The sequence below is a fragment of the Ascaphus truei genome, chromosome 17 (genome assembly GCF_040206685.1).
Source record: "Ascaphus truei isolate aAscTru1 chromosome 17, aAscTru1.hap1, whole genome shotgun sequence".
In the NCBI taxonomy this organism is placed as follows: Eukaryota; Metazoa; Chordata; class Amphibia; order Anura; family Ascaphidae; genus Ascaphus; species Ascaphus truei.
Window position 1 is genome coordinate 8,734,624 of NC_134499.1, and position 26,725 is coordinate 8,761,348.

Sequence of the window (26,725 nt, forward strand, 5' to 3'; positions counted from 1 at the left end):
GGCTGCAGCATGGGGCAGGAGGCGCACGCGGGGGTGCAGGGTTGGCACTTCCCCGCCGTCCGTCCCACGTGGGGATCGAGGAAGCGAGGGGGGGGTGCGGAGCGGGCCAGGCCCACAGGCAGCAGACAGGACACCTTGCGGGACCTTGGCTCTGCACATGCGCAATCGCCGCCATTTTTAAACGCCCGTGCCCTTTGTCCCCCCCTGTTGGCGGCCCTGCTGGGGGATCCATTCTCGCTCCTCAGAACCAAAGCTCCTCCAATGTACCAGATAGTGGAGTCTTCCCCTTGATACTCTGGAATTGAGAATTGCCTGTACCTCAAATTCTTGTTGGCCTTCTACTAAGATGGGTTGAGGGGGTCATTCCTGAATAGGTGATTGGGAATCTTGTATGAAGGGTTTTAAGAGTGAATTGTGGAACACCGAGGGAATTTTCATGGTTGCCGGCAGTTTCAGCTGATAAGCGACAGGATTGACCGTCTCTGTGATGACGAAAGGTCCGATGTACCTCGGGGCGAGTTTGGGAGAGGTCACTTTCAGACGAATGTTCTTCGTTGACAACCATACCCTTTGTCCAGGTGTATAATTGGGAAAGTCCCGGCGATGACGGTCAGCTTGCTTCTTTTGTATGGAGACGGCATGTAAGATTTTTTTTAATTATTTCCCAGGAAACCTGAAGGTGTTTAATCCTGTTCTCGGCAGCGGGAACCCCAGAACTGGGAACTGTGGTGGGCAGGGCTGCGGGGTGAAAACCATAGTGAGAGAAGGAGGATTCCTGAGTGGATTCATTCCACAAATTATTGTGTGAGAATTCTGCCCATGGAAGAAAGTCCATCCAAATTGTCCTGAGTGTCCGATACGAAACAGCAACTTAACTGCTCAAGAGATTGATGTCACGCGTGCTCCCCACAAACCGGACTGGACCGCGAGGCCGAGGTGGGGATGTATGAAAACCACCACCCTACAGCCGCGAGGGCGGGTCCGGCAAGCAGAGTCGGTGTGGGTAGCCGGGTCAAGGTAGGAGAGAGTGGGATCGTAGCGGTACTTCGCCGAGTCAGGATTGGAGAGGTCAAGAGTAGTCAGAGTGCGAAGCCGAGGTCGAGGATTGGAGAGAGTAGAAGTCCGGTGGGCGAGCCGAGGTCCAAGGGTGCCAGAGGTCAGGAGTCCGGGTCAAGGCTGGGGGACTAGGTTCAAGGAGACAAGAGTACACAGCAAGGAAGCTTGTAGCAAGCACGACAAAATGTCACAGTCTATGCTCAGCAATCAACCTAGGGCTGACTGAGACTATATATGAGCAAGAGCCAATGAGGGGATCCCAAGGTGATCTCATACATACGTGGAGCGCTGATAGGAAGACGCAGGGTGCAGAGCAGGTGTGCAGGATTTGCAGGTGATTCTGTGGCCAGGTGGGGTATTAAATGCATGCCCCCGTGAGTATGCGGTGTGTTGATAGCGCTGCACACCACTGACTGACACACACAGCCACTGACTGACACACACACACACAGCCACTGACTGACTGACACACACAGCAACTGACACACACACACACTCAGCCAATGACTGACTGACACACACACACAGCCACTGACTGACACACACACAGCAACTGACACACACACACACAGCCATTGATTGACAAAGACTGACACACACACATCCACTGACACACACACACACCATACACAAAGACTGACACACACACACACACATCCACTGACACACACACACCATACACAAAGACTGACACACACACACATCCACTGACACACACACAAAGACTGACACACACACACACATCTACTGACACACACACGCCATACACAAAGACTGACTGACACACACACACACATCCACTGACACACACACACACACACACCATACACAAAGACTGACTGACACACACACACACACACCATACACAAAGACTGACTGACACACACACATCCACTGACACACACACACACACACACACCATACACAAAGACTGACTGACACACACACACCCTTTTCATTGATGATTAAGACCGTGTGCCTGATTCTTCTTCACTGGATCTGTTTGGGACATGAGGAGCTCCCAGAACCAGCGCATTGGCGGTTAAGTACCCCACTATCACCTGTTGTTTGAGTGCGTGCACTACCATCATTCCATGACACACACACACACACACACACCAGCTCTGAGGAGCAGCCACATTTGTCCTACCTTTCACAGTGAAGCATGGGGGGGGGGAGGAGCCATCTTGGGCCCTGGCAGCAGGCACCTCACTTCCGGCTCTCACTGCTGAGGCTCCGCTGTCACTAACCCCGTCCCCACCCTCTGCTGTGACACCGGCCTCAGCTCTGTTCCTTCTCTCCTCTCTGCCAGCATTCTCTGCTCTCTGCTGCCCCCCTGCTCTGATGGCCAAAACCGGGACAGCCACAAAAACCCAGGACATTTTAAAGAATGCAGGGCAGCCGGGACAGACATTCAAAAAACGGGACTGTCCCGGCTAAACCGGGACATCTTGCCACCCTAGGTCAGACCACAGGACGCAGATCGCCGCGTGGCTCTGTCCACTGGCGCAGCAACATTATAGTGTGCGTGGTCCTCTGCGCCAAATGTATCTGCCCTCTCGAGAATACGGGAGCCCTATTGGCTCACCTGCTCCATGTGGTGAGCAGCCCCTGGGGCTGCTGGGACTCGTAGTTCCTTTGCGGAGCCTGCCTAATGGCCGCCTCAACTCTATCCAGTGCGCATGCGCAGGGATCCTACAGCGCATGTGTACGCAACAAAAATGGCGGCCCCTGCTGATCGTGTACGCCGCGGAGCTCCAGCTGCTGCCCGCAGCCCACACCGGAATGCTCCCTCGACCTATGCCAGGTCCGCCGCAGCTCTGGTGGCACCTGGGCGCCTCCCTGCAGCCTCCCCCACGCGCCACAGAGGTGAGCAGGGAACGGAGATACACGTGTCTGCCCTTATTTACATGTCATTCTGTTTATGTAATATACATAACTCTGTATCCCCATACTATAAGTTGGCACCTTGCAAGTAAAGGATAATAATAATATTTGGGTAAGTACAACAATATTTTTGGGGAGCTTAGTGGGACTGCCTCTTTACTTTGGCCTGGATAGATAAGAATAATACTATTATATAATTCATTATAAAGTGATACAACAGTATAATTCATTCATATTACAATATATAACACATGTATCATTTACATGCTACATCATTAGGACAGAGAAGCAATAGTTACAATAAATTGATATAATAAGGATGGAGTTTTAGTGTGATTTCTTCTTTAAGAAGGGCATTGCAGCTTTAAGAGGAGGTGGGCGTGGTCAGCGATTGCCTGAGTCCGGGCGGAAGTGGGACCGGCACCGGCGTCACGTTTGGGCGGAAGTGGCGCGAATCGAGCCGGAAGTGCCGCGGTGTAAGTGCTGGTGTCCGTGTGGAGGATGGATGAGGAGAGTCTGGAGGCCCGGATCAGTGAGTTAGGGGGACACCGGGGTGCGGGGGGAGCGGGGCGACCTCACCGGGGAGGGACGGGCCCGGGATATACCGCTGAACAGCCCTGTTGACACGCAACCCGGCTGCTTCCGCATCAGTGACGTCAAAGTACTGTCCCCGCCTATAACCAGCGCCTGTGACGACACTGCTCGTGGAGTGGACGACGTCACGCGTGTTAGACAACTTTCCAGTGTTCTGCGTCATGGATCTTGCCTGTGATGTCACGGCTGGCTGCCTGTCATGCTTGCACTTTGTGATGTCACATACCTGCCTCTTCTGCATGATGTCACTTTTCTTTGGAAGTTCAGCTTTGTGATGTCACGCTTTACTGACTGCCATGACCTATGTGATGTCATAGCTCTTATAGCTTGTATGTGTGATGTCACTATGCACTGCCTGTCACTGGCTCATGGCTTCTGCGTGGTGTCATGTGGTATGCCTGTGCACTGGCTTCCCATAGTCATGTCACACATATGTCCTGAGCACGATGTCATTTGTCACTTTCTGGGGTTTCCAGGCGTGCTGCAGCGGTCAGTCCTGCTGCCGGGCCCTCTCATGTGACACACTTCCTATTTCGGCATTGCGTGCCTCTGACCATCCGCTTGTGTTGGCTTTTATTTCTCTGCAGACCGGGCCACAAATCCACTCAACAAGGAACAAGACTGGGAAGGGGTGCAGGCCTTCTGTGACCAGCTGAACCGCGACCTTGAGGGGTGAGAAGTCACAGATCCATAGGGACCTCCCTGACACAGAAATAGGTGTCACTGTATCACACACAGGATTCTGATTCTGCTAACAAGAAATGGTGACTGGGTATTTGTCACGTATGGCGCACCTGTGAGCATGCAACCTGCATACGTGACAAGGGTTAATACAAAGCTCGCAGGATGTCGCACTTTTCACCATCGCAAAGGTCCCTGTCACGAATAGCACACAAGTGAGCACATGACTTAGATATGCAATCGGGGTTAATACAAACGGCTACTCTAGCCTTTCTCCTCCGCAAAGTACCTTCAATGAGTTAATATCAACCCTTTACTCAATTGCAATCATATCTATATGCTTCCGCCACCTGAGAAATACAAATAAAAGATGTATACTTAATCTGCCAGGGTCTCAGGTCCCTGTTTATGATAGCAAACTATGCACTTAACACACGTCATAGCAAAATGTGTCCGAAAATGTAAATACTCCTGAGTGTGCAAAAGTTCATTCAGAGCCCGAAGCATCACTTATTAAATGTGTATGTGTGTGAATATATGTGTGTGTGTGTATATATACATACTACATACATACATACATACATACATACATACAGAGATAGATATACACAGTACTTGGATTACAAGAACATACAATTGCCTTAAATGCAGGACAAATTTCTTAAAATAAAAGGAGAACATATTATAAAGAAATCTCTATACCATACAGTATGTCTCAGGTTTTCTCAGAGAGGTCACCGGAGCAGAAAATGGAACTTCACATGTTTGGTCCAAACACACCTTTGTTGAAATCTAATTTTCATAAACCCTTGCTAAGCTTTATATACTATTTTTTCCCATTGAAACACCATAATCCCACCCCTGTCGTAACTCCGCTGTGAGATTGATGTTTGAATCCTGCCTCCATATATAACTGCACACATAACTTCCCCCCTCTAATACTTAGACACAGATTCAGGTGGTTAAGACGAACGTAACGAGACTAAGTATGACCGCCTTAGTCCTAAATTTGAGTGACAAATAGTTATCTGTCCCTTAGTACCTGCTAGACCTGACGTCTGTAATCATTATGTGCCACGATCAACCACATATACCTCTTGGTAGGTGCAGTAGGGCCCCACTCATACGGCGGGTTCCGTTCTAGTATTCTGCCAGAAAGGGGAAATCGCCGAAAAGCGGAACATGGCATTTGCTATGTCCACCTGCGATTTTCCATCTTTCCTACCCCTTCTGCGCATGTGCAGACTCGGCCGCCCCCCTTCTGCGTGTGCGTGAACATGGTGGCCCCTTCTCGGTACCGCCGTATTGGCGGGTCGTCGAGAAGCGGGCCCTACTGTACAGTAGATGACGTCACCTGATATTCTTATTTATAATAAAGTCCCTCAATGAGGGCATAAGCTGTGTGTCACCTCTCTGGAATGTACCAGTAGTTATTCAGGAACTGCGAGTTTGCTTTCAGGCTGATAGTCACCTCTGCTTTGCGTTTTTGACCTTCTAGCCAACACCTGTCTCTTTTAGTGGGCTATCAATAATAGCCCACCCCCATTAAGTTCTGTTTGAAGCCCAGCACAGACACATGACAAGTATGGACCTGTCTTAAACCCAATATATTGTATTTTTAAACCCAAATTGTACCTTCATTAACCCCTGAAGCATCACATGGATTAAAATACATAATATCTCATGATATTATCATGACCGTATTAAACCCAAACCCAGGGATATTTGTCCATCATTCCAGGTCATATTGAATATTCTATTAAAGTCACCTGGTGTAAACCAACATCCATCCAACATCATATTACATTTGTATGTTTGAATAAAGTGCAAATTAGTGGCAGGTTTATAATAGATTGGGATTCATTTGAAAGCATCAGGCACTTCTCGGATGAAAGTTGGCTAAATACAGTGGCATGTTTGTATGGGTGAAACAGAAAATGCACCGGAAAACAAAACCAGGGCAACAAAAGCTTGAGGGCGTTTCTACTCTCTTTACCTAACGTCTTGGCGATAAGACTGTTTGGCAGTCATCAATGTTTGACTCCTCAAAGTGCTCGTTGTCCCAATGAAGGGGTCACGAGCCCTTGAAACGGTGCAGTTTGCCTTGAGCTGTCACGCTGATCTGATCCCCCTATGTGACATCGTCACGGCGCTCTGTAACGCCTGTCTCTCTCGCAGACCGCAGCTCGCCACCAGGCTTCTGGCGCACAAGATTCAGTCTCCGCAGGAATGGGAGGCCATGCAGGCGCTGATGGTAACGTGTGTATATGTAATCCCTTCTCTGCCGGGGCGCATGCAGCACTTTGCTCCCTCTCTCTCTTTATTCTAAACAGTTGAATAGCCGTGTATACTGCGATTCACAGCGAGAGCGCACATAAGCTGCTTTAAAAGGGGTCCCTCCTAGGGGCAAAGTGTACTAATGGCAGTGACATGGTTAAGGGGTCAGTCCCTCCTAGGGGCAAAGTGTACTACTGTCAGTGACAGGGTTAAGGGGTCAGTCCCTCCTAGGGACAATGTGTACTACTGGCAGTGACATGGTTAAGGGGTCAGTCCCTCCTAGGGGCAAAGTGTACTAATGGCAGTGACATGGTTAAGGGGCCAGTCCCTCCTAGGGGCAAAGTGTACTAATGGCAGTGACATGGTTAAGGGGTCAGTCCTTCCTAGGGGCAAAGTGTACTACTGGCAGTGACATGGTTAAGGGGTCAGTCCCTCCTAGGGGCAAAGTGTACTAATGGCAGTGACAGGGTTAAGGGGTCAGTCTCTCCTAGGGGCAAAGTGTACTAATGGCAATGACATGGTTGGGGGGAGGGGTGGTTTGCACAGGCAGAGCCCTCCTCCCCTTATATTTTGTGGCTCTGATAAGAACAGGGTGGGATAAGGTGAAAGAAAACACTTCATTGACCAACTCTTCCCCCATTCACAGGCCCTGAAGAACTGCAACTTAGAATTAATTACCAGAGAGAGCCGCACCTTTTGCGTTTATAGGGCTCAGATTTGTTTTGAGGAAGCCAAGTAGCATTTTGTAAGACCCAGGTGGGTTTTTGGCCGGCGGTGGGATTACACCTTGTGACCTGGAGTGCAAATATAAAGAACATATCTCCCTAGCACCTTTACTGATGCGCACCCCTCTCTTTCTCTGTCTCCCTCCTCCTCTCTCTCCCTCCCCTCTCTCCCTCTCTCCCTCTCTCGTGCTCTCTCCTCTCACCCCCCCCCCCCCTCTCTCAGGTCCTGGAGGCTTGCATGAAAAACTGCGGCAAACGTTTCCACAGCGAGGTCGGGAAATTCCGCTTTCTCAACGAGCTGATAAAAGTGGTGTCCCCCAAGGTGAGCGGTGGGACCCCCGGCAGGATGAGACACTCCAGTGCGCTGTATAACGGGGTGCCAACTCCTGTCCTCAAGGGCCACCAACAGGTCAGCTTTTTGAGGTATCCCTGCTTCAGCACAGGTGTTGCGGTAGAAGAGTGAGCCACTGATTGAGCCACCTGCGCTGAAGCAGGGATATCCTTTAAACCTGACCTGTTGGTGGCCCCATGAGGACTGCAGTTGGCCACTCTTGCTGTGTAGCCACGTGACGGGAACTTTGTCAGACTCTCTTCTTTACTGGCTCTGGCCTTAAAGGGCCGTTCCGCTGGAGGTTGTTTCCACCCCCATTTCTCTGTTACAGGTTGCACCCCCTGAGAAAAACGCCACCAGGTTCAACTCGAGAGACGCCCTGGTTTCAGAGATACTTAGCGGTTAAATTACTGGGTTTCAATCTCCCTCAGGGGAGACAAAATGGCTTCCAAATCTCTGGCCAATAGGAAGCTGCAACATCATCAGTTGTGGCTTCCTATTGGACAGCCACAAATCCCCCTTGATAAATCAGGAAGTGATGCAGGTAACTTCCCCAGTGATTATATCCGGAACAACGGGGTCCCCGGCGCTGAAAATAGTGCGGTTCCGGAGGGCGCCCCGGTTCTAACCCAACTTCTTGTGTATAGTGCAAGTGCACAGCGACGCTTAAATTCTGCGCGCCATAAAGCGTTAATACACACTGCAGTCCAAAAGGTCTCCAGGCTGTTGTCTCCATTTAGAAACCATATGGCAGCCAAATGGTGTGAGCCGTTTGCTACCGAATGCGGACGTCGTTTGGTGATGTTAAAGCTGCTCTATTTCAATGTGAGACTCACCAGGCCTTTATCCCCTGCACCCAATTGTCCAACTCTAACTGCCCATGAAGTGTCTGTATAACCCCGTTCTTTTAATGTAACCGTGTATTGTTATAACTCTGTGCCCAGGACATACGTGAAAACGAGCGGTAACTCTGTGTGTTACTTCCTGGTAACACATTTTTATAACATATTTCTTTTGCATCCAGCAAGACCCAGCTGCCGGGTAGGGGGCCTTCATCAGGGCCAAGATACACACAACATCTCGATGTCATTGCTTTGCAATGGGTCACTGGCCTCTCTGGCAACCACGGGGTTAAGATGGCGATAATATATCGTGATGCGTTTACAGTATACGCATAGGAGGGGGAATTTACTGGGCTTCAATAAGGGATGTCTGAGCTCGATCCGATTTATTTATTTATAAAATATTTTACCAGGCAGTAATACATTGAGAGTTACCTCTCGTTTTCACGTATGTCCTGGGCACAGAGTAAAACAAATAATACACGGTAACAAATACAGTTACATAAATGAACAGGGTATACATTATATACAAGACATTGCGTGCACCGTTAAAGAAAATATATATTAGGAGCGTATGAAACAGTTACAGACCAGATTAAAGTGTGTGACAGCCTTAGATTTGAAAGAACTTAAACTGGTGCTGGATGTGAGAGTCTCTGGTAGGTTGTTCCAGTTTTGGGGTGCACGGTAAGAGGAGGAGCGGCCGGATACTTTGTTGAGCCTTGGGACCATGAGCAGTCTTTTGGAGTCTGATCTCAGGTGATAAGTGCTGCGTGTGGTAGGGGTGAGGAGCTTGTTCAGGTAGCTGGGTAGCTTGCCCAGAAAGTATTTAAAGGTAAGACAGGAAAGGTGAACTTTGTGCCTAGACTCGAGTGTTGACCAATCTAGTTCTTTGAGCATTTCGCAGTGATGTGTGTTATAGTTGCATTGGAGAACGAAACGACAAATTGAATTGTAGAGGGTGTCATGTTTGTTGAGGTGCCGAGCCATATACTATGTCTCCATAGTCAATAATTGGCATTAGCATCTGCTGTGCGATACGTTTTCTGACCAGGAGACTTAGGGAGGATTTGTTCCTGTAAAGTACCCCTAGTTTGGCATAGGTTTTGGTTGTCAGGGTATCAATGTGCATTCCGAATGTTAAGTGGGAGTCAAACCATAAGCCCAGGTATTTAAAACTAGTGACAGGGGTTAGGGTGGTGTTAGCGTTGGTTCTAATCAGGAGCTCAGTCACTGGAAGGTTTAAAAATGTAGTCTTGGTCCCAAATACCATTGTTACAGTCTTGTCAGTGTTTAAAAACAGTTTGTTTTGGGAAATCCAGTTTTCGAGTCTCAAAAGATTGAAGTATGTGTTGAAGGTCAGAGAGGCTATGGCTGTGTGCATATAGGATTGTGTCATCTGCATACATGTGTATTGAGGCTTCCTGACAAGATGTGGGAAGATCATTGATGAACACTGAGACGAGTAGGGGCCCCAGAACAGAGCCTTGCGTGACACCACAGGTGATATCCAGGGGGTTGGAGTTAGAGCCTGAGATGGATACATGTTGGGATCTACCTGATAGGTAGGACTGAAACCAGTTTAAAGCATGTTTCCCTATTCCAGAGCTCTGGAGTTTGTTAAGCAGGATAGCATTTCAAAAGCCTTTGCAAAATCTAGGAATACTGCACCAGTGAGTTGTCCCCGTTCCATTCCACACTGGATTTCATTGCAAACTTTTAGTAGGGTAGTTACGGTGGAGTGTTTGGGGCGAAAGCTAGATTGGAATTGGCTAGGGAAATTTGGGAAATTTGTCTTGTTATAGTAATCACTTAATTGGGAGTGGACACATTTTTCCATGACTTTGGATAGAATTGGGAGTAGTGAGATTGGCCTGTAGTTTGAGACAGTGTTTTTGTCCCCACTTTTGGGGGGATCCGATGTTAAGTTACTTAGATTGTAAGCTCTTCGGGGCAGGGATCCCTTTTCCCAATGTCCCCTCGGTGTATGACGCGCTTGTTCCTGTTATGTCCCGTGTGTCACTGCAGTAAATCGCCGAGTACATGGAGGGCGATATATAAATACAGATAGACGTACACGGGCTGATTGGGTTTCAGATGGCCTTATTGAAGCTCGGTGACCCGTGAACAAACTCGCCTCTCTGGGATTGTGAATAAGCCCCTTTTAGGGGTAGCGGGTGACCCCTGTAATAGACGGCTCCGTGCTCCACGCCTCCTCTCTCTCCGCAGTACCTCGGCGCCCGCTCCCCGGAGAAAGTGAAGTTAAAGGTCCTGGAGCTGCTCTACAGCTGGACCCTGGGACTTTCCACCGAGGCCAAGATCTCTGAGGCCTACCAGATGCTGAAGAAGCAAGGTGAGGAGTGGGGCGGGGGGCTCGGGTTGGGGTGCCTTGCTCGGAAATATGTCATGCTCCCACACTCGCTCCTCTGCCTGAACCCCAGTTGGCGTCATTGATTTCTTCTCTGCAGGTATATTGAAGGAAGATCCCACGCTCCCCCCAGATGCCATGATCCCACCACCCCCACCCCGGCCCAAGAACGCCATCTTCGACGACGATGAGAAGTCTAAGGTACAAAGCGTCCCACCACCTTGTCCGTGTATTTGTGCCAGCATGTCTTCTATACTGGTGCCATGTATGGGTCCCACCGCCCAGTCCATATCCCATATCCACACACCACTTCTGACACTATCCATTGGTCCAACACCCGATGGTTACTCACTGCCACACTCCTGTACCCATCCCATATGTGCCCCGAAACCTGCATGCTCCACATATCTGTCCATATGGAAGTATGTCTGTGTACAGCCAGCATTAAAGAAGGATCAATTTGACAGCTAGATTTTCCTCGAAGTACCTTCCCTTATATAATACGGGCTCGGCATATAATACAGGCTCGGCATATAATACGGGCTCGGCATATAATACGGGCTCGGCATATAATACGGGCTCGGCATATAATACGGGCTCGGCATATAATACGGGCTCGGCATATAATACGGGCTCGCCATATAATACGGGCTCGCCATATAATACGGGCTCGGCATATAATACGGGCTCGTATATAATACGGGCTCGGCATATAATACGGGCTCGTATATAATACGGGCTCGGCATATAATACGGGCTCGGCATATAATACGGGCTCGGCATATAATACGGGCTCGGCATATAATACGGGCTCGGCATATAATACGGGCTCGGCATATAATACGGGCTCGGCATATAATACCGGTGTAGTACAGACCTGACCGTTGTGTGAAATACACAAGTTAGTCTTGAGCTCTTCTATTCTAGACAAAGTATTAGCTCTCATGGTACAATATTCATACTTATTAAGCAGGCACTTGGTAACACTCACATTGTGCGGGTCCCACCCGTATGTTCTGCCAATTCTGCAGCTTCATATATTTTGTGTATATTTAGCCACTGAGAAGTGAGATGGGAGCGGGTATCGGGGGGAAGGGAGGAGGGGCGAGGGAGGCGGGTATCAGGGGTGGAGGCAGATGGGAGCGGGTATCAGACGGAGACGGGAGCAGGTATCAGGGGGGGCGAGAGAGACAGGGGAGCAAAGGAGACGAGAGCGGGTATTGGGGGGGAGCGAGGGAGACTGGAGCGGGTATCGGGGGCGAGGGCAAACGGGAGTGGGTATTGTAGTTTCAATAGCAGTCTCCGCCGTTCTTGACATCACATTGTCCATGTTGTTGGGTGAGGATACTGAGAAGCATAACTTGCTCGCTTGCTGTTTCATCCGACTGTATGTTGTGGGGCCTCCCCTCACCTGTCTGGACGGGCGCTCCGGTCTGGGAGGGGTGCTATCCTGTTACCCCCATGCTGCATTAGCAAGAAACGTTTAACCCATCCCACACTGGAATTTTAACACCGTCACGCCTTAGAAACGTCTGTATTATACTCCTATATCCGCTCTTATACACACACTCCTCTTCCCGTTTTAACACCTCTGTGGCACAATATATATGTGCACACAATATGTAATACATGTACCATCTTCATATTTCTATCCGTCCTTGCATAGATACGTATATAAACGCACCCAGCCGTCCTGCAGATACACACGCATTGTCTGCTCCATATGAATATATTCAGGAGAGACGTAATAACAGTTTTGTTTTCATCTTCCCACTTTTTCTACCTTCTCTGCTTTCCCCTCTCTCCTAATATCCGCATCTGCTTTGTCACTGAACCAACTCATCTTCTCTTCCACTTTCATCTTTTTCTATTCTCCTTTCCCCATCCTCCATCTCTCACACCCCCCCCCATCTCTCACTCCTCCCCCCCATCTCTCACTCCCCCCCCCATCTCTCACTCCCCCCCCCATCTCTCACTCCTCCCCCATCTCTCACTCCTCCCCCCCATCTCTCACTCCTCCCCCCCATCTCTCACTCCCCCCCAATCTCTCACTCCCCCCCATCTCTCACTCCCCCCCCATCTCTCACTCCCCCCCATCTCTCACTCCCCCCCATCTCTCACTCCCCCCCATCTCTCACTCCCCCCCCCATCTCTCACTCCCCCCCCCCATCTCTCACTCCCCCCCATCTCTCACTCCCCCCCATCTCTCACTCCCCCCCATCTCTCACTCCCCCCCATCTCTCACTCCCCCCCATCTCTCACTCCCCCCCATCTCTCACCCCCCCCCATCTCTCACTCCCCCCCATCTCTCACTCCCCCCCCATCTCTCACTCCCCCCCATCTCTCACTCCCCCCCATCTCTCACTCCCCCCCATCTCTCACTCCCCCCCCATCTCTCACTCCCCCCATCATCTCTCACTCCCCCCATCTCTCACTCCCCCCATCTCTCACTCCCCCCATTTCTCACTCCCCCCATCTATCACTCCCCCCATCTCTCACTCCCCCCCCCCCCATCTCTCACTCCTCCCCCCCATCTCTCACTCCCCCCATCTCTCACTCCCCCCCCATCTCTCACTCCCCCCCCATCTCTCACTCCCCCCCCATCTCTCACTCCCCCCCCATCTCTCACTCCCCCCCATCTCTCACTCCCCCCCCATCTCTCACTCCCCCCCATCTCTCACTCCCCCCCATCTCTCACTCCCCCCCATCTCTCACTCCCCCCCATCTCTCACTCCCCCCATCTCTCACTCCCCCCCATCTCTCACTCCCCCCCATCTCTCACTCCCCCCCATCTCTCACTCCCCCCCCCATCTCTCACTCCCCCCCATCTCTCACTCCCCCCCATCTCTCACTCCCCCCCATCTCTCACTCCCCCCCCCATCATCTCTCACTCCACCCCCATCATCTCTCACTCCCCCCCATCATCTCTCACTCCCCCCCATCATCTCTCACTCCCCCCCATCATCTCTCTCTCCCCTCCCCCCTCCGTCTCTCTTCCCCCCCCCTCCGTCTCTCTCCCCTCCCCCCTCCGTCTCTCTCCCCCCCCCCTCCGTTTCTCTCCCCCCCCCTCCGTCTCTCTCCCCCCCCTCCGTCTCTCTCCCCCCCTCCGTCTCTCTCCCCCCCTCCGTCTCTCTCCCCCCCCTCCGTCTCTCTCTCCCCTCCTCCGTCTCTCTCTCCCCCCCCTCCGTCTCTCTCTCCCCCCCCTCCGTCTCTCTCTCCCCCCCCTCCGTCTCTCTCTCCCCCCCCTCCGTCTCTCTCTCCCCCCCCCTCCGTCTCTCTCTCCCCCCCCCCTCCGTCTCTCTCCCCCCCCTCCGTCTCTCCCCCCCCCCCTCCGTCTCTCTCTCCCCCCCCTCCGTCTCTCTCTCCCCCCCTCCGTCTCTCTCCCCCCCCCTCCGTCTCTCTCCCCCCCCCTCCGTCTCTCTCCCCCCCCCTCCGTCTCTCTCCCCCCCCTCCGTCTCTCTCCCCCCCCCTCCGTCTCTCTCCCCCCCCCCCCTTCGTCTCTCTCCCCCCCCTCCGTCTCTCTCCCCCCCCTCCGTCTCTCTCCCCCCCCTCCGTCTCTCTCCCCCCCCTCCGTCTCTCTCCCCCCCCTCCGTCTCTCTCCCCCCCTCCGTCTCTCTCCCCCCCCTCCCCTCCATATGACTCTCTCCCCCCCATCCCCCATCTCTCTCCTGCCCATCTGTCTCCCCCCCTCCCCCCCCCCCCGTGTCACCCTCTTGCTCTCTCCCTCCTGATCCTCAGATGTTGGCCCGTCTCCTGAAAAGCTCGCACCCTGAGGACCTCCGGGCCGCCAACAAGCTCATCAAAGAGATGGTCCAAGAGGTAACAACCGCGCCCCCACCCGCAGACTCCCGCCCCCCACCCGCAGACTCCCGCCCCCCCCCCGCAGACTCCCGCCCCCCCCCCGCAGACTCCCGCCCCCCACCCGCAGACTCCCGCCCCCCACCCGCAGACGCCCGCAGACTCCCGTCCCCGCCCGCAGACTCCCGTCCCCCACCCGCAGACTCCCGTCCCCCACCCGCAGACTCCCGTCCCCCACCCGCAGACTCCCGTCCCCCACACGCAGACTCCCGTCCCCCACCCGCAGACTCCCGTCCCCCACCCGCAGACTCCCGTCCCCCACCCGCAGACTCCCGCCCCCCACCCGCAGACTCCCGCCCCCCACCCGCAGACGCCCGCAGACTCCCGTCCCCGCCCGCAGACTCCCGTCCCCCACCCGCAGACTCCCGTCCCCCACCCGCAGACTCCCGTCCCCCACCCGCAGACTCCCGTCCCCCACCCGCAGACTCCCGTCCCCCACCCGCAGACTCCCGTCCCCCACCCGCAGACTCCCGTCCCCCACCCGCAGACTCCCGTCCCCCACCCGCAGACTCCCGTCCCCCACCCGCAGACTCCCGTCCCCCACCCGCAGACTCCCGTCCCCCACCCGCAGACTCCCGCCCCCCCCCACAGACTCCCCCCCCCCCCGCAGACTCCCGCAAGCAGACTCCCGCCCCCCCCCCCGCAGACTCCCGCCTCCCCCGCAGACTCCCGCCCCCCACCCGCAGACTGCCGCCCCCCCCCGCAGACTCCCGCCCCCCGCAGACTCCCGCCCCCCCCCCCCCCCGCAAACTCCCGCCCCCCCCACCCCCCCCCGCAGACTCCCGCCCCCCCCCCGCAGACTCCCGCCCCCACCCGCAGATTCCCGCCCCCCCCCCCCCCCCCGCAGACACCCGCCCCCCACCCGCAGACTCCCGCCCCACTCCCGCCCGCAGACTCCCGTCCCCCACCCGCAGACTCCCGTCCCCCACCCGCAGACTCCCGTCCCCCACCCGCAGACTCCCGTCCCCCACCCGCAGACTCCCGCCCCCCACCCGCAGACTCCCGCCCCCCACCCGCAGACTCCCGCCCCCTGCAGACTCCCGCCCCCCACCCGCAGACTCCCGCCCCCTGCAGACTCCCGCCCCCCACCCGCAGACTCCCGCCCCACTCCCGTCCCCACCCGCAGACTTCCGCCCCCTCCCCCCCCCCCCCCCCGCAGACTCCCCCCCCCCCCCGCAGACTCCCGCCCCCCACCCGCAGACTCCCGCCCCCCACCCGCAGACTCCCGCCCCCCCACCCGCAGACTCCAGCCAGGCAACCAGCACCAACAGATCCCTCGGACACTCGGTCCATCCCTAGTCCTCCTCTCACTTTTCTCCTCTCTCCTCTCACATTCCCCCCCTTCTCGTTCCTATCTCCTCTCACATCCCACCTCACTCCTCTCTCCCCCCCCTCACTCCTCTCTCCTTCCCTCACTCCTCTCTCCACCCCGCACTCCTCTCTCCCCCTCACTCCTCTCTCCCCCCCCTCACTCCTCTCTCCCCCCCCGCACTCCTCTCTCCCCCCCCGCACTCCTCTCTCCCCCCCCGCACTCCTCTCTCCCCCCTCCTCCCCACCCCTTCTCGCTCCTCTCTCCCCCCCTCCTCCCCACCCCTTCTCGCTCCCCCCCTCCTCCCCACCCCTTCTCGCTCCTCTCTCCTCTCACATTTCTCTCCCCCCCCCCCCTCGCTCCTCTCAGGACCAGAAGCGCATGGAGAAAATCTCAAAGCGAGTAAACGCCATTGAGGAAGTGAACAACAACGTGAAGCTCCTGAGCGACATGCTGAGCACATACAGTGCCGAGCAAACCTCGGAGGGCAGTGAGGATCTCATGAAGGTATCGTCAGTCAGGGAGGGCCAATCAGAATGCTCCACTCAGGAGACATCAGTCAGGGCTGACCAATCGGAACATCCCATTCAGCAAAGCGCACATACACATCACAGAGCTGTCTGGCAGGGAGCACCCTGATTGGCTTAGGCTGTTCTCATGGTTACACTAACCCCGCCTCCCCACCCACCTCTCAAAACAGCCCTTGGAATATTCCATTTGTCTGCAATTCACGGGGGGGGTTGACTTTTGGATTCGTGGTGTGATTGTGGTTTGTGTTCCAGGAGCTGTATCAGCGCTGCGAGAAAATGAGGCCCACCCTGTTCCGCCTCGCCAGTGACACGGAAGACAATGATGAGGCCTTGGGTAAGAGGAAGGGTCAGTGATATAGCTAGACACGCCAGTCCCACGTGGCACAGAGGGCCGATGTGACCTGCGAGTCCCACGTGGCCCAGACGGCCGGCGTGGCCTGCCGGTCCCACGTGGCGCAGAGCCTGCGTGACCTGCCAGTTCCTCTTTTCCCCTCCCAGCGGAAATCCTGCAGGCCAACGACAGTCTGACCCAAGTCATCAACACGTACCGGCAGCTGGTGAGAGGAGAGGAGATCAACGGTGAGGCCGCCTCCTGCAGCATGCCAGGTGAGGGGAGGGCGGCTGTCAGGGACACGGTGAGCCTCGGTACCACTCGCCGCGCACGTGGCGGGAGGCTGGGATCTGATGTGCGGTACCCTGCAGTTCTAACCCTGTCTCCTCTGTGCAGTCAGCTCCTCCGCTCTGCTGGATCTCTCGGGGTTGGACATGACGGCAGCCGCTGCCCCCTCATACCCTGCGGTCCCTGCCTACCCTTCTGTCCCCACCCTGCCCCTGCAGTCCTCCGTCGGCCTCCCCACGCAGCTCTCCGCCTCCCTGCTGGACGATGAGCTCATGTCTCTCGGTGAGGTCTCTCTCTGACCCTGTCGCACGCGCTCTAACTCCTGTCTTCTTGTTCCCTCTTGCGCCCTCTCCCCCTCTCTTGCGCCCTCTCCTCCCCTCTCTTGAGCTCTCTTTCCCCCCGCCCTCTTGCGCTCTCTTTCCCCCCGCCCTCTTGCGCTCTCTTTCCCCCCGCCCTCTTGCGCTCTCTTTCCCCCCGCCCTCTTGCGCTCTCTTTCCCCCCGCCCTCTTGCGCTCTTTCCCCCCGCCCTCTTGCGCTCTCTTTCCCCCCGCCCCCTTGCGCTCTCTTTCCCCCCGCCCCTCTTGCGCTCTCTTTCCCCCCGCCCCTCTTGCGCTCTCTTTCCCCCCGCCCCTCTTGCGCTCTCTTTCCCCCCGCCCCTCTTGCGCTCTCTTTCCCCCCCCCCTTGCGCTCTCTTTCCCCCCGCCCCCCTTGCGCTCTCTTTCCCCCCGCCCCTCTTGCGCTCTCTTTCCCCCCGCCCCTCTTGCCCTCTCTTTCCCCCCGCCCTTCTTGCCCTCTCTTTCCCCCGCCCCTCTTGCCCTCTCTTTCCCCCCGCCCCTCTTGCCCTCTCTTTCCCCCCGCCCCTCTTGCCCTCTCTTTCCCCCCCCCCTTGCGCTCTCTTTCCCCCCGCCCCTCTTGCCCTCTCTTTCCCCCCCCTCTTGCGCTCTCTTTCCCCCCGCCCCTCTTGCGCTCTCTTTCCCCCCGCCCCTCTTGCCCTCTCTTTCCCCCCGCCCCTCTTGCCCTCTCTTTCCCCCCGCCCCTCTTGCTCTCTCTTTCACCCCCCTCTTGCGCTCTCTTTCCTCCTCCCCCCCCCTCTTGCGCTCTCTTTCCCCCCGCCCCTCTTGCCCTCTCTTTCCCCCCGCCCCTCTTGCCCTCTCTTTCCCCCCGCCCCTCTTGCTCTCTCTTTCACCCCCCTCTTGCGCTCTCTTTCCTCCTCCCCCCCCCCTCTTGCACTCCCTTTCTCATACTCTCTCTCCCCGCAGGTTTAAATGACCCTGTTCCACTCCCAACCCAACCTTTAGAATCCTCTGCGTGGAACAGCTTCCAGGTAACCTAACTCCCCCCCCTCCCCCTCACTCCCCCCCCTCCCCCTCACTCCCCCCCCCTCACCTACCCCACACACAGCAGCTATAACGGTACCTCCGTATGTGATGGGACGGCGTCTCATAGTCCCAATGGCTATCAAACCTCTCCCCCCCCCCTAACTTTCCAGTATGAAACGCCCTCTTACTGCATCTGGCTCAACTCCCCCCTAACACAGAATGCGCCTTTCCGGGCTGGGGAGAGATGTGAGGCTGCGGTCCCAGTCACTGCCACAGCGCACACCTCTGCGTGCGCACACCTCTGCGTGCGCACACCTCTGCGGGCTCACACCTCTGCGGGCGCACACCTCTGCGGGCTCACACCTCTGCGTGCTCACACCTCTGCGGGCTCACACCTCTGCGTGCTCACACCTCTGCGGGCGCACACCTCTGCGGGCTCACACCTCTGCGGGCTCACACCTCTGCGGGCTCACACCTCTGCGGGCTCACACCTCTGCGGGCTCACACCTCTGCGGGCTCACACCTCTGCGTGCTCACACCTCTGCGTGCTCACACCTCTGCGTGCGCACACCTCTGCGTGCTCACACCTCTGCGTGCTCACACCTCTGCGTGCTCACACCTCTGCGTGCTCACACCTCTGCGTGCTCACACCTCTGCGTGCGCACACCTCTGCGTGCTCACACCTCTGCGTGCTCACACCTCTGCGTGCTCACACCTCTGCGGGCGCACACCTCTGCGGGCTCACACCTCTGCGGGCTCACACCTCTGCGGGCTCACACCTCTGCGGGCTCACACCTCTGCGTGCTCACACCTCTGCGTGCTCACACCTCTGCGTGCTCACACCTCTGCGTGCTCACACCTCTGCGTGCTCACACCTCTGCGGGCGCACACCTCTGCGTGCTCACACCTCTGCGTGCGCACACCTCTGCGGGCGCACACCTCTGCGGGCGCACACCTCTGCGGGCGCACACCTCTGCGTGCTCACACCTCTGCGTGCTCACACCTCTGCGGGCTCACACCTCTGCGGGCTCACACCTCTGCGTGCTCACACCTCCGCGTGCTCACACCTCCGCGGGCGCACACCTCCGCGGGCGCACACCTCTGCGTGCTCACACCTCTGCGGGCTCACACCTCTGCGTGCTCACACCTCTGCGGGCGCACACCTCTGCGGGCTCACACCTCTGCGGGCTCACACCTCTGCGTGCTCACACCTCTGCGGGCGCACACCTCTGCGGGCTCACACCTCTGCGGGCTCACACCTCTGCGGGCTCACACCTCTGCGGGCTCACACCTCTGCGGGCTCACACCTCTGCGGGCTCACACCTCTGCGTGCTCACACCTCTGCGTGCTCACACCTCTGCGTGCGCACACCTCTGCGTGCTCACACCTCTGCGTGCTCACACCTCTGCGTGCTCACACCTCTGCGTGCTCACACCTCTGCGTGCTCACACCTCTGCGTGCGCACACCTCTGCGTGCTCACACCTCTGCGTGCTCACACCTCTGCGTGCTCACACCTCTGCGGGCGCACACCTCTGCGGGCTCACACCTCTGCGGGCTCACACCTCTGCGGGCTCACACCTCTGCGGGCTCACACCTCTGCGTGCTCACACCTCTGCGTGCTCACACCTCTGCGTGCTCACACCTCTGCGTGCTCACACCTCTGCGTGCTCACACCTCTGCGGGCGCACACCTCTGCGTGCTCACACCTCTGCGTGCGCACACCTCTGCGGGCGCACACCTCTGCGGGCGCACACCTCTGCGGGCGCACACCTCTGCGTGCTCACACCTCTGCGTGCTCACACCTCTGCGGGCTCACACCTCTGCGGGCTCACACCTCTGCGTGCTCACACCTCCGCGTGCTCACACCTCCGCGGGCGCACACCTCCGCGGGCGCACACCTCTGCGTGCGCTGTGCGTGTAAGCACCGCCCCTCAATGGGGCTGGGCCCAGTACGCACCTCCCCGCTGAAGGCCGTGCTGCAATGTTTTTTAAACCCTGCGACGGAGGCAAATCTCCGACCACGCCCCCTCCCGTCGCAAGCTCCACTCTCCCCTCAGACCGCAGATCACGGTTAGCGCTGTGCACGCGCCGCCCCCCCCCCCGCGCGCCGGGCGCGCGTGTCACAGACATGGCTGGGACCGCAGCATAAGGGACACCCGGCTTGGAGGTGGGCTCGGTGTGTCCATGGCAATAGCCTGAGCCAATTGGAATGCCCTATTTCCTAAAGTGTGCAATCCCACCTAGCCCTCCTCCCCCCTCCCCCCCAACAAATCTAACCTTCATAAAAGCAAAGATGTTGTAACCCGCCCCCTTAACCCACTCGGGAAATGAATGGCGTATTGTGTTTCTTACGGTTTCGGATCGGGGGAGGTGTTTTTCTTTCCCCGTATCCCACCCTGTCTTTATCAGAGAACCAATACAGTTGTGGGGAGGCTGTGCAGTACAAACTCTGTTTGACCCGCACCGTGACCCCGCACCGTGACCCCGCACCGTGACCCCGCACCGTGACCCCGCACCGTGACCCCGCACCGTGACCCCGCACCGTGACCCCGCACCGTGACCTCCCACCAGAGGGAGTCACACCCCTCCCGAGTCTCTGCCCTGGTTATTCAGTCGCCCACACATCGCTCAGTAAACATGTTGCTGACATTAATACTCTTTGGTCCTAGGGCGGTTGCCCCTTTTAATTTGAGCAATGTGTTGCAGGGCACTCTGGCAATGAATGGGTTAAAGCCATGAAAGCTTTGTTTTATGTAGTTTGAGCCTTCATTGTGTCTGTGTGTGTGTGTGTGTCTGTGTGTGTGTGTGTCTGTGTGTGTCTGTGTGTGTCTGTGTGTACACACTAAAGGGGAAAAGCTGCACACCACATGACAATAATAAAAAAGATACAACTCGCGGTGCTCCTGGCTCAGGATTCTCGGTGATGATCCGGTGCTCCTGGCTCAGGATTCTCTGGGATGATCCGGTGCTCCTGGCTCAGGATTCTCTGGGATGATCCGGTGCTCCTGGGTCAGGATTCTCGGTGATGATCCGGTGCTCCTGGCTCAGGATTCTCGGTGATGATCCGGTGCTCCTGGCTCAGGATTCTCTGGGATGATCCGGTGCTCCTGGCTCAGGATTCTAGGTGATGATCTGGTGCTCCTGGCTCAGGATTCTCGGTGATGATCCGGTGCTCCTGGCTCAGGATTCTCTGGGATGATCCGGTGCTCCTGGCTCAGGATTCTCGGTGATGATCCGGTGCTCCTGGCTCAGGATTCTCGGTGATGATCCGGTGCTCCTGGCTCAGGATTCTCTGGGATGATCCGGTGCTCCTGGCTCAGGATTCTCGGTGATGATCCGGTGCTCCTGGCTCAGGATTCTCTGGGATGATCCGGTGCTCCTGGGTCAGGATTCTCGGTGATGATCCGGTGCTCCTGGCTCAGGATTCTCGGTGATGATCCGGTGCTCCTGTCTCAGGATTCTCGGTGATGATCGGGTGCTCCTGGCTCAGGATTCTCTGGGATGATCCGGTGCTCCTGGCTCAGGATTCTAGGTGATGATCCGGTGCTCCTGGCTCAGGATTCTCGGTGATGATCCGGTGCTCCTGGCTCAGGATTCTCTGGGATGATCCGGTGCTCCAGGCTCAGGATTCTAGGTGATGATCCGGTGCTCCTGGCTCAGGATTCTCGGTGATGATCCGGTGCTCCTGGCTCAGGATTCTCGGTGATGATCCGGTGCTCCTGGCTCAGGATTCTCTGGGATGATCCGGTGCTCCTGGCTCAGGATTCTCTGGGATGATCCGGTGCTCCTGGGTCAGGATTCTCGGTGATGATCCGGTGCTCCTGGCTCAGGATTCTCGGTGATGATCCGGTGCTCCTGGCTCAGGATTCTCGGTGATGATCCGGTGCTCCTGGCTCAGGATTCTCGGTGATGATCCGGTGCTCCTGGCTCAGGATTCTCGGTGATGATCCGGTGCTCCTGGCTCAGGATTCTCTGGGATGATCCGGTGCTCCTGGCTCAGGATTCTCGGTGATGATCCGGTGCTCCTGGCTCAGGATTCTCTGGGATGATCCGGTGCTCCTGGCTCAGGATTCTCGGTGATGATCCGGTGCTCCTGGCTCAGGATTCTCGGTGATGATCCGGTGCTCCTGGCTCAGGATTCTCGGTGATGATCCGGTGCTCCTGGCTCAGGATTCTCGGTGATGATCCGGTGCTCCTGGCTCAGGATTCTCGGTGATGATCCGGTGCTCCTGGCTCAGGATTCTCGGTGATGATCGGTGCTCCTGGCTCAGGATTCTCGGTGATGATCCGGTGCTCCTGGCTCAGGATTCTCGGTGATGATCCGGTGCTCCTGGCTCAGGATTCTCGGTGATGATCCGGTGCTCCTGGCTCAGGATTCTCGGTGATGATCCGGTGCTCCTGGCTCAGGATTCTCGGTGATGATCCGGTGCTCCTGGCTCAGGATTCTCGGTGATGATCCGGTGCTCCTGGCTCAGGATTCTCGGTGATGATCCGGTGCTCCTGGCTCAGGATTCTCGTGATGATCCGGTGCTCCTGGCTCAGGATTCTCGGTGATGATCCGGTGCTCCTGGCTCAGGATTCTCGGTGATGATCCGGTGCTCCTGGCTCAGGATTCTCGGTGATGATCCGGTGCTCCTGGCTCAGGATTCTCGGTGATGATCCGGTGCTCCTGGCTCAGGATTCTCGGTGATGATCCGGTGCTCCTGGCTCAGGATTCTCGGTGATGATCCGGTGCTCCTGGCTCAGGATTCTCGGGATGATCCGGTGCTCCTGGCTCAGGATTCTCGGTGATGATCCGGTGCTCCTGGCTCAGGATTCTCGGTGATGATCCGGTGCTCCTGGCTCAGGATTCTCGGTGATGATCCGGTGCTCCTGGCTCAGGATTCTCGGTGATGATCCGGTGCTCCTGGCTCAGGATTCTCGGTGATGATCCGGTGCTCCTGGCTCAGGATTCTCGGTGATGATCCGGTGCTCCTGGCTCAGGATTCTCGGTGATGATCCGGTGCTCCTGGCTCAGGATTCTCGGTGATGATCCGGTGCTCCTGGCTCAGGATTCTCGGTGATGATCCGGTGCTCCTGGCTCAGGATTCTCGGTGATGATCCGGTGCTCCTGGCTCAGGATTCTCGGTGATGATCCGGTGCTCCTGGCTCAGGATTCTCGGTGATGATCCGGTGCTCCTGGCTCAGGATTCTCGGTGATGATCCGGTGCTCCTGGCTCAGGATTCTCGGTGATGATCCGGTGCTCCTGGCTCAGGATTCTCTGGGATGATCCGGTGCTCCTGGCTCAGATTCTCGGTGATGATCCGGTGCTCCTGGCTCAGGATTCTCGGTGATGATCCGGTGCTCCTGGCTCAGGATTCTCGGTGATGATCCGGTGCTCCTGGCTCAGGATTCTCGGTGATGATCCGGTGCTCCTGGCTCAGGATTCTCGGTGATGATCCGGTGCTCCTGGCTCAGGATTCTCGGTGATGATCCGGTGCTCCTGGCTCAGGATTCTCGGTGATGATCCGGTGCTCCTGGCTCAGGATTCTCGGTGATGATCCGGTGCTCCTGGCTCAGGATTCTCGGTGATGATCCGGTGCTCCTGGCTCAGGATTCTCGGTGATGATCCGGTGCTCCTGGCTCAGGATTCTCGGTGATGATCCGGTGCTCCTGGCTCAGGATTCTCGGTGATGATCCGGTGCTCCTGGCTCAGGATTCTCGGTGATGATCCGGTGCTCCTGGCTCAGGATTCTCGGTGATGATCCGGTGCTCCTGCCTCAGGATTCTCGGTGATGATCCGGTGCTCCTGGCTCAGGATTCTCGGTGATGATCCGGTGCTCCTGACTCAGGATTCTCGGTGATGATCCGGTGCTCCTGGCTCAGGATTCTCGGTGATGGATCCGGTGCTCCTGGCTCAGGATTCTCGGTGATGATCCGGAGCTCCTGTCTCAGGATTCTCGGTGATGATCCGGTGCTCCTGGCTCAGGATTCTCGGTGATGATCCGGTGCTCCTGGCTCAGGATTCTCGGTGATGATCCGGTGCTCCTGGCTCAGGATTCTCGGTGATGATCCGGTGCTCCTGGCTCAGGATTCTCGGTGATGATCCGGTGCTCCTGGCTCAGGATTCTCGGTGATGATCCGGTGCTCCTGGCTCAGGATTCTCGGTGATGATCCGGTGCTCCTGGCTCAGGATTCTCGGTGATGATCCGGTGCTCCTCGCTCAGGATTCTCGGTGATGATCCGGTGCTCCTGGCTCAGGATTCTCGGTGATGATCCGGTGCTCCTCGCTCAGGATTCTCGGTGATGATCCGGTGCTCCTGGCTCAGGATTCTCGGTGATGATCCGGTGCTCCTCGCTCAGGATTCTCGGTGATGATCCGGTGCTCCTGGCTCAGGATTCTCGGTGATGATCCGGTACTCCTGGCTCAGGATTCTCGGTGATGATCCGGTGCTCCTGGCTCAGGATTCTCTGGGATGATCCGGTGCTCCTGGCTCAGGATTCTCTGGGATGATCCGGTGCTCCTGGGTCAGGATTCTCTGTGATGATCCGGTGCTCCTGGCTCAGGATTCTCGGTGATGATCCGGTGCTCCTGGCTCAGGATTCTCGGTGATGATCCGGTGCTCCTGGCTCAGGATTCTCTGGGATGATCCGGTGCTCCTGGCTCAGGATTCTCGGTGATGATCCGGTGCTCCTGGCTCAGGATTCTCTGGGATGATCCGGTGCTCCTGGCTCAGGATTCTCGGTGATGATCCGGTGCTCCTGGCTCAGGATTCTCGGTGATGATCCGGTGCTCCTGGCTCAGGATTCTCGGTGATGATCCGGTGCTCCTGGCTCAGGATTCTCGGTGATTATCCGGTACTCCTGGCTCAGGATTCTCGGTGATGATCCGGTGCTCCTGGATCAGGATTCTCGGTGATGATCCGGTGCTCCTGGCTCAGGATTCTCGGTGATGATCCGGTGCTCCTGGCTCAGGATTCTCGGTGATGATCCGGTGCTCCTGGCTCAGGATTCTCGGTGATGATCCGGTGCTCCTGGCTCAGGATTCTCGGTGATGATCCGGTGCTCCTGGCTCAGGATTCTCGGTGATGATCCGGTGCTCCTGGCTCAGGATTCTCGGTGATGATCCGGTGCTCCTGGCTCAGGATTCTCGGTGATGATCCGGTGCTCCTGGCTCAGGATTCTCGGTGATGATCCGGTGCTCCTGGCTCAGGATTCTCGGTGATGATCCGGTGCTCCTGGCTCAGGATTCTCGGTGATGATCCGGTGCTCCTGGCTCAGGATTCTCGGTGATGATCCGGTGCTCCTGGCTCAGGATTCTCTGGGATGATCCGGTGCTCCTGGCTCAGGATTCTCGGTGATGATCCGGTGCTCCTGGGTCAGGATTCTCGGTGATGATCCGGTGCTCCTGGCTCAGGATTCTCGGTGATGATCCGGTGCTCCTGGCTCAGGATTCTCGGTGATGATCCGGTGCTCCTGGCTCAGGATTCTCTGGGATGATCCGGTGCTCCTGGCTCAGGATTCTCGGTGATGATCCGGTGCTCCTGGCTCAGGATTCTCTGGGATGATCCGGTGCTCCTGGCTCAGGATTCTCGGTGATGATCCGGTGCTCTGGCTCAGGATTCTCGGTGATGATCCGGTGCTCCTGGCTCAGGATTCTCGGTGATGATCCGGTGCTCCTGGCTCAGGATTCTCGGTGATGATCCGGTGCTCCTGGATCAGGATTCTCGGTGATGATCCGGTGCTCCTGGATCAGGATTCTCGGTGATGATCCGGTGCTCCTGGATCAGGATTCTCGGTGATGATCCGGTGCTCCTGGCTCAGGATTCTCGGTGATGATCCGGTGCTCCTGGCTCAGGATTCTCGGTGATGATCCGGTGCTCCTGGCTCAGGATTCTCGGTGATGATCCGGTGCTCCTGGCTCAGGATTCTCGGTGATGATCCGGTGCTCCTGGCTCAGGATTCTCGGTGATGATCCGGTGCTCCTGGCTCAGGATTCTCGGTGATGATCCGGTGCTCCTGGCTCAGGATTCTCGGTGATGATCCGGTGCTCCTGGCTCAGGATTCTCGGTGATGATCCGGTGCTCCTGGCTCAGGATTCTCGGTGATGATCCGGTGCTCCTGGCTCAGGATTCTCTGGTGATGATCCGGTGCTCCTGGCTCAGGATTCTCGGTGATGATCCGGTGCTCCTGGCTCAGGATTCTCGGTGATGATCCGGTGCTCCTGGCTCAGGATTCTCGGTGATGATCCGGTGCTCCTGGCTCAGGATTCTCGGTGATGATCCGGTGCTCCTGGCTCAGGATTCTCGGTGATGATCCGGTGCTCCTGGCTCAGGATTCTCGTGATG

The 26,725-nt window shown here is 56.7% G+C and overlaps 1 protein-coding gene across 1 annotated transcript in view; it reads left to right on the forward strand.

Annotated features, from left to right (window-relative positions):
* Positions 1 to 3,353: 3,353 nt before the first annotated feature.
* Positions 3,354 to 26,725, forward strand: part of GGA1 (golgi associated, gamma adaptin ear containing, ARF binding protein 1) — a 58,629-nt gene continuing 35,257 nt past the window's right edge. The window contains exons 1-12 of the mRNA XM_075573845.1: positions 3,354 to 3,475; positions 4,125 to 4,209; positions 6,397 to 6,472; positions 7,444 to 7,542; positions 10,623 to 10,746; positions 10,862 to 10,962; positions 14,500 to 14,580; positions 16,298 to 16,435; positions 16,711 to 16,792; positions 16,957 to 17,064; positions 17,186 to 17,359; positions 18,337 to 18,401. Of these exons, the coding sequence (XP_075429960.1) occupies positions 3,445 to 3,475; positions 4,125 to 4,209; positions 6,397 to 6,472; positions 7,444 to 7,542; positions 10,623 to 10,746; positions 10,862 to 10,962; positions 14,500 to 14,580; positions 16,298 to 16,435; positions 16,711 to 16,792; positions 16,957 to 17,064; positions 17,186 to 17,359; positions 18,337 to 18,401 (1,164 nt within the window). The 5' untranslated portion in view covers positions 3,354 to 3,444. The remainder of the gene's footprint in view (positions 3,476 to 4,124; positions 4,210 to 6,396; positions 6,473 to 7,443; positions 7,543 to 10,622; positions 10,747 to 10,861; positions 10,963 to 14,499; positions 14,581 to 16,297; positions 16,436 to 16,710; positions 16,793 to 16,956; positions 17,065 to 17,185; positions 17,360 to 18,336; positions 18,402 to 26,725) is intronic.